Raw genomic sequence first — 15404 nt, 5'->3', positions numbered from 1 at the left:
TTTTTTATTTACAGTGCATTACATGTCTATTTTTGTGCACAGCACAATTGTGGGATTCCACTGTAACAGTTTAAAAGGGCTTTTTAAATAAAGTTGAATTGGACTGGTCAGTTTATTTTGAGTCCACACCTTTCTGCTAATAATACTTTAAAATTTTCTGTGTTTTCTGATTGGTTGATGCTTGTCAGCTCCATTTAGTTTTGTTATTTCCCTCTTTTTCAAACGGACAAAAAAGCACAATAAACACTAAAAAAAAAAACAAAAAAACATTCTTTATGTTTAAGTCATATCTTCCAGAGATACAAAAATTTTAGGAAACATATTAAAAGCACAAAGCACTGTAACAACTACAGAAGGCACATGCTTTAAATTTACTAAATCTCTCACAATTATACAGATTTGACATCATCTGTCTTACAATAAGTGCCACGTGGCTGGAACGTTGTTGGTCAGCAGACATGTGACCAGAAGAAGGAAATGACTGAAGAATATAAAGTACAAGGAATATAAAGTGCAACTATGTGTAGACATCATCTAAATCTTCGTTTTCAGCTTTCTCTGTGTTGCTGCGTGCATTGGTCACAGCTTTGTCGATGTTTGAACACTCAATGAGACTCGATTGTCTTCACCACGGACTTCTTTTTGAACAGGATCTGATTTGGCGTTTGTTTCCTCAGAGAGGCTGTTTTGTTCATCCTGAATGTCAGAATCAGTTTCTCTGGCGTCTGCATGTCCTGTGATGTCACTTGAGTGATTAAGAGGTATTTGACTGGGCGTGCTCTGGTCAGCATCAAAATCGGAGTCTTTCACATCTGTTGGCTTCTGGTGAGATTGTAAAGTGTCAGTGGAGCTGCTGAAATCTGAGATCTGTTCCTTAGCTGTATCAAAGGACTCAGTGAAAATGCTGTCACTGTACGACTGACTGACAGCTGTGTGTGTTTCAGATGCATCCGCAGAAGGACCATCTGTATCTTCTTTCACATCAGTACTTCCACTGTTAGTGTCTGTACATTTGGACTCTGCGTCTACATGGATAAAAGCTTGTGAAGGTGAATCATCTTCATACTTTTTAGCTTCAGGTGTAGAATTTAATATGTCATTTTCAATTTCTGTACGTCCTATATTATCATCAGACTCGTTTTCCTTCTTTTGGTCAGACTCTGTGTGTGCATCGTTCACATATTCCCGTCCAACAGCAGAGCTTTCCCCTCCAGCCAGAACCCTCTTCAGATCCTGGGCTCTGTCTCTGTAAACTTGGCACATGTGAGCGTCGGGCATGTGGTTGCCATGGATCTCTGCCAACTTCATGTACACCACGTAGAGAGCCTCTGGGTTAGCTTGGTCCTCCAAGGCTGCTGCCAGAGCCAACTGGAAGTAGCCCACTGCATCAAAAGCGTCCTGGACAGAGGGCACAGTGCAGAGGTCAGACAACAAGTCTTGTTGGAATGAAACACATCACACTGATCTTTGCATTTGGAAGTTGGATTTTGACCATTAGCGTTTCCTGTTATACTAATGTAACTATAAAATGAAAGATTTATTATGATAAATTAATTAAATTTTCCTTTTTATTTGAGAAATGCATCATATATATTCTGTGAGCTTATGCAACCCTGCCACATATGCTTTCGTCTTTTGCACCTTGAGTTTGTGTAGAGTGAGATTTCCCAGTCTGCAGTAGACTTTAGTGTAGTAGCGAGCCTCCATGGGGTGTTGCAGGAGAGGCGGACACAGGGATAGAGATTTGAGGTAGTAGTTTTCTGCCATCTCATACTGCTGCAGGCTATAGTAAACTGAAGCCAGCCGGTGGAAGGCTGACCTCTCATTCACACGCACACCTGAGGAGAAACAGAAATGGCATGTGCTCACTGAGTTATTCTAAGAATTGCTGCCTTCATTACACCCCTATGAAAAGTTAACATTGGTCCAACCTGTTTTGCTGGCTATCTGAACAGCCAGTGTCGCATACTGCAGGGCCTCTTCCTGCTCTCCCTGGTTCATCAACAGCTCCGTCAGTTTACTCAACAAACGGAACTCTGAATGGATGTCCTTGATACTTCGGGCAAAAGGCAGGCTGCCATCCTGAAACCACATACGAACAATTGTTCACATAGAACAGTTTGTCAACTGTAACACATTGTAACTATAAGTTATGGTATATCACATCACATCACATTAGTGACGTTTAGTTTTTTTGCATTCCCTTACCCTGTAGAAAGGTAGTGAAGCAATTCTGTTCCTGTGCCCTTTGAAGTAAACATCTCCTGCCTCCTCGTAGATGCTCATGGCAAAGTGAGGGTCATTCATCCTCAGGGCTGTCTTAACTGCTGCCTGTCAGTCAGATTATACTATCAATCCATTTGGTTTTATATCTCACAATAGAATGTGAAACGTAGCTTCTTGTAATGTTTGCCATTGCTTCACGTGAACGAGTTATGGCTACATAGAGAGGACGCCAGTTTACAAATGCTCCCATCTTTGCTGTAAACTCTACTTTACACTATGTCCCTTCCTTCTCACCTGCAGGTACATGTCAGCCAGCTCGTCCTCCTGGATGAGGTAATAGATGCGTCCCACCTGAAGCCAGGTCTCTGACTCTTCTTCTCTCTTGCCCAAATCAATAGAAATCCTCAGGCTCTGTTTTGTGTAGTCCAGAGACTTACGAGATGATCTGCATCACAGAGCATGAGTTAAAAAAAAGCATGAGCAAAGATAAGAGAATGAGAGTAAGAGGGAAGAAGAGGCAAAAAAAAACAAAACAACTCACTTCTCAGTGTTGAGTGACAGATACAGGCTGCTGAGGATTTCCAGGTACTCTCCCTCCAGTCTCTTGTCCTTTAGTTCTCTGGATACTGATACACAGTGCTCATAGTACGCAATACTCTGACCATATAATAGCATTTCAGCATACAGTCGGCTCAGCACCTTGGCCACCACCATCTGACCTATGAGAAATACAGAAAAGGTGTTATTACTTGCATGTAAGAATCCGAACTCTAAGTTTTGAAAGGATTAAAATGAGTTATAACACACTGTTTTGCCCATTTCATTTTACAGCTTTCATTTTACAACTTACTGTGCAAGTTTCTGGCATGTAGTGCAATAAGTAGCCCCATTTCATAAGATGCCCTGCTGTCCTGACTCCTTCCCCGGTCTTTGTAGCTCCGCCCCAACCACAGGTAGGTCTGAACATGCTCTACATCAGTGTAACTTTCCCAGAGATCCAGAAAAAGATGCAGCGATCTGTAAGATAGTTACTAATGAGAATAAATAACTATTTGCAAACTTTTGCACAACTTGAAAAACATAACGGACAAATATCTGACCTGACCAAGAAGCGTTCTGCTATCATAGATGCCCCCACATCTAGTGCCAAGCAGCCCAGGTTGGCTAGTGCCAGGGCTTGGTTCCTCTGATTACCGTTCTCCCTGGAGATTACCAAGGCTGAGTAAAGATGCCAGCCTGCCTCTTGGACCCGACCCTGCCGTCTCAGACACAGACTTAAGAGGTTATGGATCACTCCTCTTTGTGTAGGGCTGTCTGTTCCCTGGAGAGAGATCAGAGACACAGATATTCATCATAATCTATAATGTAATCTAATCTACATTTTATTAAATAAATCTATATTTAAAAACTAGTAAATACCATCTATTGCTATACCTGAAGTGATGTGAGTAGTGGGTGTAGGACACTTTGGGCCTGATCAACCTGTCCTGTCAGCACCAGTAGCCACCCGAGCAGCACAGAGGCCTCAAAGCCCTCCTCCTCATTAATGTGGCCCCCTCTCTCCACAGCTTGCTGAGCACAACGCACTGCCTTATCTAGAGATCCATGCTGCTGGTAGACTGAGGCCAAGCCCAAACAAAGGTCCCTCTGGGTTTTCATGTCCGCCCCTTGCTCAGCTATAGCCAGAGCCTGCTGCAGATAGATGACAATCTGCGCAGGGAGCAGGGAGCTTCCTTCTTTCCAGCACGGGTTGAGACGTACAGAGTTCTTAATAAACAACCCAATCCTCTGGAAAGCTTCGTGGAGAGAGTGGTCGTGTCTAGTGTCCAGACTCAGGGAGGCTAGTGCTAAGTAAGGCATGTATTTACGATGATAGAGCCAGCTCAGGAGCCAGTTCAGGTCCAGAGGAACTATAGGTCGCCCCTCAGTTGCTGAGAGAGTCACTGAGAGAAACTGGAGTCGCTCAACGAAGGGAAGTGCGTCATCAGACTTCCTGAGAAGCAGGAAGAGGCTGGAGATGAGGTAGCAGACACGCGCCTCCAGGTGTTTGTCCCCAATCACCACTGATCTTCTCAAGAGCAGCTTCAGCAGTTCCATCTCATCAGTGGAGGTGAAGTTGTGTCTGGGGAGACAGAGGAGTAGAGCGCTGGCCTTTTCTAGCGTCTGGGGCAGCTTGTCTGTCATGCGCTGCTTCAGGTAGACAGAGGTGAGATTTGTGAAGAGAGCAACGAGGAGTGGCGTGTCAGAAAAACTGTCCACACAAATACTCAGAGCCTCCTCGTAGTACACGCGTGCCTGATGAAAGGAGAAAACATATGAGGAGTGGTTTACAAACAGTAGACTATAATAGAAATTCATTAAAGATATGAGAAAGTGTGAGCAAGTAGGATGACAGACATGAAGTTCAAACCTGGGAGAACTTCAGCTTTCTAGCACAGAGTCTTCCGAGGAGGAAGCACGCTCGTCGATGTGCCCAATGCATCCCCATCCTCTTGGCAGTCTCCCTGATGCTCTCCAAATGTCCCGAGAGCTCGCCCTCAGTTTTACCAGTGAAGGTGACCCACATGAAGGAATACTGGAGGTCATACAAGGGCAGATAGTCCTCCTGGAAGAAACAACAAACCAAAGATTAGGTAACAATGGAGTTCTCCATATAACTTCATCTACCCACCCTATTAACATAAACGAGAGGGCCAAAAGATTAGAAACACAACATAATAGTAGATCACATTTATGACAGACATAAGAAAAGAAACTACAAGAGGTTAAAAAACAAAAAAGAAAAAGAAAAACACACAAGAGAAAAGAATCTGGCCCCTATAACAACTGAACTGGTTGAACTGAGACATTGCTGACCAGGAAGTGCTGATGGTTGAGCAGGGTCAGTGTAGGGTCACTGAGCTCAGACTCCTCCCCCTCCCAGCTGTTCTCCTCCAAGAAGAGTGGTGGATCTTCGTGGAACTCGTCCAGTTCTCGGAATGTGTCATCCAGACTGAAGGACAAGTGCTCTCCCTCCAGTGGCAGAGGATTGTGGGACTGATAGAGGGACACACGTGGAGAGGAGTGAGAAAGAGAGGGGCGAGGGGAAGAATGGTAGGGGGGTGTCCCTCCACTTTTCTCTGACATGACGCTTTGACGGGTGCTTGTAGGAACCTTATCTGTGTGAAGAGGATACAGGGGTTAACTATAACACAGAGCAAAGAAGCCAATGAAGATTTTATTTTTGAAGCTACTTAGACACTCAGTAAGAGCTAATTTCCTCAATACACTGTAAAGTATTACCGTGTTTCGGGCGACTTCTGATATACATGAAGTCAGTCTCATCCAGTCTATCTGGAAACACATAAGGTAATTCAATTAAAGGGTCAATAGTCCAGTTGGGAGTGTGGTCGGAAATACTTTTCTCAGAATGAATGAAACATCGCCCACTATTTGGGAAACAAACAGGACCTTCACACCAAAGCAAACATGACCTGTATTTTAGTTACGGCTCAGTGGCACATCCTGACAACAAGTACGTCTCTTGATCAACCCAGTCATGTCTTTACCTAGTCTGTACACAGAGCTGATATCCGATGAGAAGAGTGTTTCCAGCAGGCCGATGTTGCTCGGCTCAGAGTTAGATAGATCAATCTGAGCCAGGCTTGCCCTCTCCTCCTCAGTTAGAAAGACCAATTGTTCATCTCTGTGCAAGGCAAACAAAAGGCAGCGTTATGATCCCAGTTGTCTCCCCAGCCTCCTCGCCTGATCCAGCCTGTCCAGACTGCACACACTGTACGTTAGAAAGGACTTCATAAAAGATCAGAGAAAGACTATAGACAAAACGTCTGAGTAGAAACGTTTCGACCTAACAGGAAAGAAAAGTGCAGTTCCACATAACTTAACCTGGATGACAAGTTAAGATAGTGAGAGTCTTCACCATCTATAAACAAGAGGTAACTAACTAACTCACACAGTAACATTAGATCGATACGTTTAAGCCAAAGAATGGATTGCAAAACTAAAATGGTACAAACATCTTACAGGGGCGTGGTGTCCAGAGGTTTGACATGCGCCTTGTGTACAAAGCCAGTGTGTCCTGTGGAACTGTGTGTTCCTATAAACACATCCAGGCCTCTGACTAGCAGACCCTGAATCTCCACAATGTCACCCTGGCTGAGCTGGAGTTCATCGAGCCCCACTGGACTGTAGTCGACTACTGCTACACAGGAGCCTGTCACTGAAAGCAGGAGTAGGACAAGCAAAAGCCCAACACATGAGAGTTGAATATCATAAATATGATGATAAATGAAAATATATTTAAACAGTTCTGCATTTTACACACTGTCAGGAGTATTTAAAATGAAATAAAGCTTACATATTATAATCTCATACACATAACAGGTATTAGTAGAGGTATAAGGTTGTTAGTATTGATCCGTAATGTTTGTGCAATGTGTTTTCCGGTAAATAAGAGATGGATCAGTTTCATATTATCTTCTGTCTGTCTTTGTAAACAGTACAAGTAATGAATCTAAAAAACACAGTACATGTGTAGTTTAGTTAATTATAATATGTATGTGTTGTCATGTAAGCAAAACATTTCCTACTAAACATTTGTTCCACTGTAAGAATTTAATTTCTTTTTAATTTAATGCAATGTGATTATAGCACATTTTAAATTATTCTGATGTTTTTTGTTAAAAAAAAAATCAAACAACTAGTGCATTCAAAGTAGTGATTTCAGCTAATTAGGGTCAAATCAGTGAGAGAGGGCATAGACTATAGTAGCATGCATTGCTGTCTGCTACAGTGTGATTCTGGATGGTACCATGAGGAGGAACTAGTGTTTGCGTTCAGTCAGTCATGCTTGTTATTTTACATGTATAACTTTACCAATTGGATGTACATAAGGTTCCTTTTCTGTTGGCGAGCATCCAGCATAGCCTGTGTACTTCCTCAGGAACCACCTGACCAAACAGGAAGAACAGTTTAACACAAATATGCCCACTGATGGGAACACATTTTTAATCCTACTGTTTCTCAATCAAAAAAGTAGCTGAAGTGGCTCATTTGAGGAACACGGACTGACTCACTGATAGAAGGGGTAGGGTAGCGGCTGCATGGCGTTGACTGGCACCAGGCCATGGTTTCCTGTCGAGAGCATGGTGCCCTCCCACATGTTGTCCTGCCCTGTGTCTTTCACCATGAGCAAGTCATTCTTTTTGAATGACAGCTGATCTTCGTCGTCTTCATCCTGCCCACTTCTCGTGAATAGAGCCTTAGCAAAGAAGCATCCTTCAAAGAGAGTGACATATGAGCAAACCCACTGGACTTTTACAGACCCCAACAAACAAATGTGTACAGGTGTATACAAATGAGCCTCCATGAATCCAGACAGGGCAAGAGATTTCAGTCAATGATTTTGTGTTGATAAGAACCACCCTGCTTTAAGTTAAAGATCAGCAAAACAGCTACAGCTACTGCGCCCTCATTCTGTCACTGGCAAATGATGGATGCTTTATATTTCCTCTCTATCAGGTTAATGTAATTCTCATCACTATTTGCCAGCACTGCAGTCCTATAATACATTCTGCTTTTTGCCTTGGGTAGTGATGTCTGTGTGGCCCAGGCAGGAGGAAATCAATGTGTTCTTTAAAGCAAGTTGTATAATAGTTTTGTTTTAGCAGAAAAGAAAGGGAGATAGCTAAAATTGAGTTGTATAAATTAATTCAGTTGTACATCTTAATCATAATTAGAGGTCTTTAATAGTTTTGACATTAGCTCAACACAGTAACGTACAGGGAGTTCTCTAAAACCAACTGTAAGGCATCAATTAGAATTTGGCCATAGTCACGTGCAGCACCTTACTCATTTGGTCTTTCTCTGTGTTAATTGGGGTCAGTAATAGTGGATTAAAAGTAATGGGATCAAATGGCAGCTGCAGATTGTATAATTACAGTCAGTAGATTTAAAATGTCACACACAATAACTTCTTCTTACAAAGTAAAAGAACTACTACTTTTGAAACACACACACACAAAAGAAGACAATGTGCTCTTCGGTTAGAGTCATATTTAATTAACCAAGCTATACATTTTGGATTACATTCAGTAATCTTGGTTACACAACATTACTCACCCTCTTGCAGTACAAGTCCCAGGTAGAGTGTGGCCAGATGTTCCTCATCCACAGTTACGCTGATCTCCAAGTCACTGAGCAGCTCTGAGTCCAGCCAGAAGGCCTGATCACACAGGAAGTTCTCCAAGCAGCGCGTCACAAAGCCTTGGACAAAGCACATGCAACTTCAATTTACATACTACTAATCATTAAAATGAGTGCATGCCCAATATTTGTTAGACAGCTGAAGATTGTGCTTTCTAATATTTTAAAGTTTATAGTTATGAAGCTGAACGTTTTGATTTGCTAAACTGAAATGATGTGTTGATGCAGGACTCCATTAATGCCAGTTTGAAGGAACTGATTGAAAAAATATGTTGTTGAGACCTACAAGCAAAAGATGATCTAGGTTTCTTACCTAAGGCTAAGTAAGTTGAAAATTTCCAGATCTCCTCCACAGTCTTGAATGTGAGTACAAAGCTGTCTTTCTCAGCATGGACAGACACCAGACGTGCAGACAGGTCCTGCAGAAACAAAGTTTTTCCATAATGGAGCATCCCCCATGTATCAAATGAGCAATAAATAAACTGTATATTATTTTGCACCACATTGAACTCTTACTATACCACAATGCACTTCACTTTTTTTTTTTATTATAACATCAAGAGGTTTGAGTAGTACAGTGATGTCTACAGTATATAATGTTTGCATTGTCAGGTCTGACTGCAACTCACTTTAAAAAGCTGGCTGACGTCCTTGCTGTTGCTCTCCACTACCCGTAGTCGTGTGCGCAGGGCCTCCTGTAGCGCTCGATCAGGGTTTGCACTGGAGCGCCTCTGCCCCGTGAACAACAGCACAATTTCTAGGGAAGAGATGAGAATAATACTTATGATTAATCAAAATAATATTATTTCCTTTTAAATAAAATGCGACAGATAAAGAATCCTTTTGTTAATTCATCACACTTAATGGATACACATTCTTGTATTTTTCCTGTCTGTAATTAGTAAGTAAAAGGGGAAAAATCAAATGAAGCCAGAGTCAGAAATGAAATGTTTTGTTCTCTAAAAGCAGAAGACAAAAACGTCTGAGACTTTATTAAACATTTTCTCCAGGAGTTCACAGTTCAGTGAGATGCTACGTGAGCACAATGTTAGTCTCTGGAGGAATAATAAAGCTATTAAACCTCTTACTGGACTCTCACTGTGGCCATTTAAATCCATTTGAGAGGAAGAACCAGAGGGAATGTGATGGATGGAGCTAAACTGCTGAGCGAGTAAAACATTAGTAGACAGGGAAATGCGCTTCATCATTATGCATAGATGTAAAATGCATGGCAAATACCTCTGTGTAGAAAATGTAACTAGTTTAGCCGGCTGATATAAAAACAAGTTTTCTAGTTGAAACACACCACAAGTCAGGAAATGGACTGTGCAAGAAGCATCATTAAATATACCTGAGGAGAATTTGTCTCCTAATGACACAGTGCTTCCTCGAAGGAAGGCTTCTTTTTTCTTCCAGTAGTTGTCTGGCTCCTCCCCTCCTTCACCTGACTCCACTACTGGACCGTCCTCTTCCTCACCTGCACCTGAATGAGGAAATAAAGTCAGAAAAAAAAAAGCACCTTGATCAAGTTCAGATGTTTATCTTTTCTTATTCAAGGCCAGAAGGAAAACATCTTTATGTAAGAGATAAAAAAAAAAAAAAAAAAAAAAAAAAAAAAACTCAGTACGGTTTTTTAAGCCCATGTTTTCTAAACAGAATATTGTTTTTCAGGTATTCTGTGTGTTTATGTGGAAACAATTTTATCACAAGGGCACGTCCCAGCCTGACACAAGACAGCAACAACTGTTCTGCCGTTGAAGAAAATATGTCTGTCAGTATTAATAATACAGTATGGTTCAGGTTGAACATATGAATTAGAGCAGACCACCCTTATGGGTGTATACACGTATGTGTTTTTTTTTATTTATTTGGTAATAGGCTGAGCTACTCAACAGTCTACTTTGCTACTTTCTACTATGCCATTGTAAATGAAATGCAAAAATATTGTGAGAAATATTTTGGCCACATTCTTGTGTTCTAGTTGAATAGCCAGTTCTTCAGCCCACATACGGCATAACTGTCTGCTGCGTCCACATCTGCGCCATTTCTGGCACAGCCAGACTGTTGTGGAGGATAACCAGCAGTATCAGGCCAAGTGTATGGCATACTGTATAAAATGCCAGAAGTAGATTTAGTTAGTAAGTTAACTTCACCTAAGGACATAAACAGGATCTTCATCATTTCAAAACCTATAAATATCAGCCAGATGGATGCATATAATAGCTGTTGAAGTAGCACCAGGTTTCCCCTGGTTTGTTCCATTGTGCAGGGAGGATGTCCCATTCACTTCCTCAGTTTGTGACCACAGAGAGGCGGCAGCACGGCTCCTTCTCAAAAGAAGCCTCACAACGCTGTTTGAGCTCCACACTAATAGAGGAGTCCCTCATGTGATGACTTTCAACTGATCCAAAGGTTTAACGACATCTTTCTAAGCAGCCAAATCTACCTTGAGTCATGATGTCATTTCCTGGGAAGTGTTCATTGGTTCCCCCAAGAGTATAGGGTGGTTCCCTCCAAAGAGCATCCAGCTCAGCAGGAGAGATGTCTGTGAATAGAGAAGCAAGTGAGTGTGGGACCTAGGCAGAAAACATGTACATTTATTTAAAATTCAGTCAGTCAGTAATAAATTACTTCAAACATTTTCATGGAACTCAAACATCAAGGCATTTTAAAGGAATAGTTTGACATTTTGAGAAACCTGCTTTCATGCTGAGTTGAGAGAACTGACACCGCTGCAACACGTATGGTAGATGTGAAGCCTTTCTACTGTAAGGCAGGCAAGGCAACTTTATTTATGTAGCCCATTTCAAAGCAATTCAAAGTGCTTTGCAAAGGCAAAGAAAGGCATTAGAACATTAAAAAACCTTTAATGTTTAATGTTCCTTTTAGGTTGATGTCCACTTACCAGCATCTCCAAAGTTCACTAACAAGCCCACTTAAAAACATTTTTCTAGCTTTCAGGTAAGTTGAGCTAAATGTCTCCTGGCTGAAGCATTACCATATAAAAGTACGAGTATATTTCCCAAAATGTCAAACTGTTACTTTAAAGAAAATTGGTTTCTTTAGGGGAGGAGAATTATTGTCACTGTGGGTGATAAATGCAGCGGTCTATAGTTATTTGAAATGCCGGGGTTTGCACTCTTGGTTAGTGTGAGGAGTTATCGGGATGTGGGGATACAACAACAGCGAATACACACACACACACACACACACACACACACACACAGAACCTGGCACAGACACACAGCTGCACTGACATCAGAAGAACCCCCCAGGCTCAAACAGCCGCCCCTGCCTCTGACCCCTGCGTGCACGGTCACATGTTTTTCATGTCAGATACCGTGAAATGAAAAAGTAGGATAGTGCTAACCGAATACGCATTTTAAAAAAAAGTTATAATTCAGATTAAAATGCCACTTCTTTTCCTTTCCAACATGCTATGTCAGTGCAAAACACAAAACAAACAAACACAACATAACTGTGTTATCTTAACGCAATGCATTCACAACAAGACAATGAGGCACACAAATTAGCAACATGATGCATCATGACATTAGGCTGATGAGGACAACAGCCTATTCTTTCCATCCTACTACACAGAGCACAGTTAGCACCACCAGGACTGCCTGAGTCAACACAAACGCAGTCATGCTTCTACAGTTCAGAAACACACCATGCCCCTTTTTTTTACCTTCTTGGCTAAGTGTGTTACCCATGTTACACCTAGTCTATCTGAATGTGGCCGTCTGTCTCATGATGGTACAGCAGTACCACAGAGTGCGGGCCGGGACCAACCTGTGAAGGAGGAGAGGCAGACTTTGATGAGCGGTCCACAACAAGAGGAGTTGAGCAGCGGTCTGCAGCAACAAGACGCCATCTGGCCCAAGAGCCGGCAGCTCCCAGAGATCAATGCCATCCCACCGGTCCTCCCAGCAACTCACTCTCTCTCTCTCTCTCTCTCTTCCTCTCTGCTGGACAGCCCTCGCTCCCCCTCCTTCTCTATTCCCTATCCTGTCCTGCTTACTATGTCAGTCCACCACTTACAGTAGTGTTTACTAGATGTGTTTCTTCTGTTCTTCTTCTTCTTCACTATCTGTCTGGGTCTGCTCCTTTTTGTAATCCTTCTGTCTCTTAGTGTCTACATCTCCCTCCTCCCACCCACCCAGCCTCTCTCTCTCTCTCTCTCTGTCTCTCTCTCTCTCTCTCTGTCTCTCTCTCTGTCTCTCTCCAGTAGCTGCCAAGTCAGTTGGTGAAAGCACAGAGCACTCTCTGCAATGGGCACGGCTGTGTGGGGGCCAGGCCTCTGTGAGTTTCCCTGTGTGTTGTACTTGTATGTGTGAGTCCGGGTGAGAGAAAATATGTACAGAATGTGTGTCACAAAGACAGCGTGAGCGTGGTTTGTGTGAATTGCTAATCCACTGTAAGGCAATGCCACACAGAGAGGAGAGGCTGCAAGGTCACGAGGTAGGGAAGCGAGAGCAGCTTGGTGGCACAGATCAGTTTATCAACATCACAAAGTTCAGCACGGCTCTGCTCTGGGCCAACAGAGAGGTAACAGACATGCTCATGATAAGGCACGAGCACATCGGAAGGGCATCATGCTGCATAGAAATTAAATGGTAATGGGGGTCGGTCTCCACATGGTGACGACATCATGTAGACATCACATGACTCAGATCTAATGTTAAAAAAAAAAAAGACAAATCCAACAAGATTTTTTTTTGTTTAGTTTAAATAAACAAGCAGATGACAGAAATCTGTATAATTAGCTTTATTTATTTATGAAGTTGACTTATTATTTTCTCTATCCTTATAGTGTGAATAGATAAATCACATAATACTATAACATAGAGAAAAGTAAGCACAGATGACTGATGGGGAAATACAACTTTATTTGGGGTAAAAGTGTGTTTACTCTACTGGAGAACTCTCTCACTACAGTCTCTCTACCTTGCACACAGAAATCAATACTGCATTTCAAGTTTTATTACTGTCAGTCTCAAAGTAAATGGACTCTGCATGAAAAAAGTCACTTTGGAAATGAAATACTGTAGATGAGCCAGTTCGAAAGTAAACAAGGCTTTATTTTAATCATTTACAGTAGGATGATGTCAGACCGTTTCCCCGCAGACTTCTGCTCGGGAGCTGAACGCTCAGCAAAACTCGAATCGAAAGGGCTCAGGTTTAGTTGAGGTGTGGAGGCTGCTGCTGCTGCTGCTGCTGCTGCTCAGTGGTAAAGTGACACTCTTGTGTGCACATTGTCTTTGCATGTCTCCAGCAAACAGCTGGTGTGCATATACGGCTAACTTTCTTTTACACTGTTCCCCATTATGACACAGAATGAGCCGCTGTATGCGCGGCGCCTAGTGACTTCACTGAGATGCCACCGCATGTAATCGCTGCTCGTTCCGCTGTGTCAAGTGAGGACAAAGAGGCCGGTATTACAGCCCGAGACCAGTCGTTTCATCTTGTTTATGTGGCGGCTGAATGCTTGTGATTGAATCAGTGTTTGTGTCTTGTGAGGCAGACAGCTGTAAACAGGCTGAAGGCCTGTCGAGGCAGATCCCAACACCCATTGACTCCCCGTGCTTCAGTGCAACAGATTTTGTCTAATCAAATAAACACAGACTGGGCATGGTTGAGATGCACAGTCACACGGCCTTTGTTAGCACCAAAAGTTACACAAGGGAAAGAATTTGTCTCCAGTGGCAACCGCTTGTTGGCCGTCACAGGTTGTCTCGGTGGTAACCTCACATCGGAGGATGTAGCTACAGTGTTGCTTCCTCGCAGCTGTTGTGTCAAAACCCGTCCTCACCACCATGGCACCACACTACTGCTTTAATACGCTTTCATACAAACAAAACATGCCACTACAGGCATTTCGGTCCACAAACACATGTATGTACTGTATGTATGGCCAGTTCCAGTGAACACACACACACACACACACACACACCCCAAATTACCTTTCAGTCCCCACACAGTCTGAGACCACAGCAGAAGGCTGGGACTGCAATTGTGACACTCGACAGTCCGTGACAATAACACGAAACCCTAACATGAGACATATGGTTGAGGTCTGTGAGTGTGTGTGTGTGTGTATGTGGAAGTGTGTCTGCACAATCTGGGTTTGCAAATGTATAATATGTGGTTGAAGAGTTAGAGCAGAGTAATAGGAGACAGGGGTTCGGGTCTCTAAGTTTAGACTGATCCCCCCCCCCGCCTTTAGCTCACTCGCATGCCTGTGTGTCTAGAGCTCCCTGCAGGGAGATTCCCATGCTGTTGCACAGCGGCTTTTGCACCACACTGGAGCAAAGAGTGGAGCGGGAATTGTCCCTTTAACCGGCATTGTGGTAGTTTTATTTCAACAAAACTAACAGACTTTGATTTATTTAAAATTTCACAAGAAAATCTTTGTTGTCATGAACATTTGTTCTGCTCTTCGTGAGTCCTGGAAGCATTTATATGAATCACTAACCCACTAGTGAATATAAATGAATAAAAACGGCAATCTCTACACAATCTCCCCCCATTTAAAGCTTTACTGTCCATGCTATAACCTGTTGAGTGGCAGCGCCTTAATGAGTATGTGGCTAAGTACAAAGTACAGCAGTGTCAAACCTTCTGGAGAGAAGAACTTGTACGACGCAGTAAGACTTACTTATTTCAAAGCAGAAAGGGGAACTCTTACCTCTGTGTTGCTGCCGGTTTTCTCCTCTCAATTCATTCCTCATGAGCGTGGCTGAATGTGTGCGTAACCTATGCCCCTGCCTGGGTGAGTGTGTGAGGGTATGGCTTCACCATTTCACTGGTGAACTACATCCCACGACAGCTGCCAACCCCGCTGCCATTCTCCACGGTCAGCCCCAAAAACAGCAGGAGGAGAAACAGAAACAGAAAAAAAGAAAATCAGTGAGTGTGCGAGTGTGTGTGTGTGTGTGATAGAGAAGCTATCCCAGGCATGTCACTGACTG

At 42.8% G+C, this 15404-nt stretch overlaps 1 protein-coding gene across 2 annotated transcripts; it reads right to left on the bottom strand.

The window, feature by feature from the left end:
- Positions 1–252: 252 nt before the first annotated feature.
- Positions 253–15404, bottom strand: sh3tc2 (SH3 domain and tetratricopeptide repeats 2). 2 transcript variants are annotated; one of them, XM_026357638.1, is made up of 22 exons: positions 15122–15404; positions 10877–10975; positions 9782–9913; positions 9060–9187; positions 8744–8849; positions 8347–8490; positions 7302–7503; positions 7102–7175; positions 6250–6445; positions 5775–5911; positions 5509–5559; positions 5083–5384; positions 4637–4831; positions 3661–4521; positions 3327–3547; positions 3077–3243; positions 2768–2945; positions 2521–2671; positions 2209–2331; positions 1932–2082; positions 1642–1838; positions 253–1398 (listed from the first exon to the last, which is right to left on the bottom strand). In XM_026357638.1, exons 1-22 carry the CDS (start codon positions 15162–15164, stop codon positions 580–582), a joined length of 4677 nt encoding a protein of 1558 aa, XP_026213423.1. In that variant the 5' UTR covers positions 15165–15404; the 3' UTR covers positions 253–579. The 2 variants fall into 2 exon arrangements, with proteins under 2 accessions (XP_026213423.1, XP_026213422.1); XM_026357637.1 differs by lacking the exon at positions 15122–15404 and adding an exon at positions 12226–12499.

The sequence above is a fragment of the Anabas testudineus genome, chromosome 10 (genome assembly GCF_900324465.2).
Source record: "Anabas testudineus chromosome 10, fAnaTes1.2, whole genome shotgun sequence".
In the NCBI taxonomy this organism is placed as follows: domain Eukaryota; kingdom Metazoa; phylum Chordata; class Actinopteri; order Anabantiformes; family Anabantidae; genus Anabas; species Anabas testudineus.
This window is presented reverse-complemented; position numbering and strand designations above follow the sequence as displayed.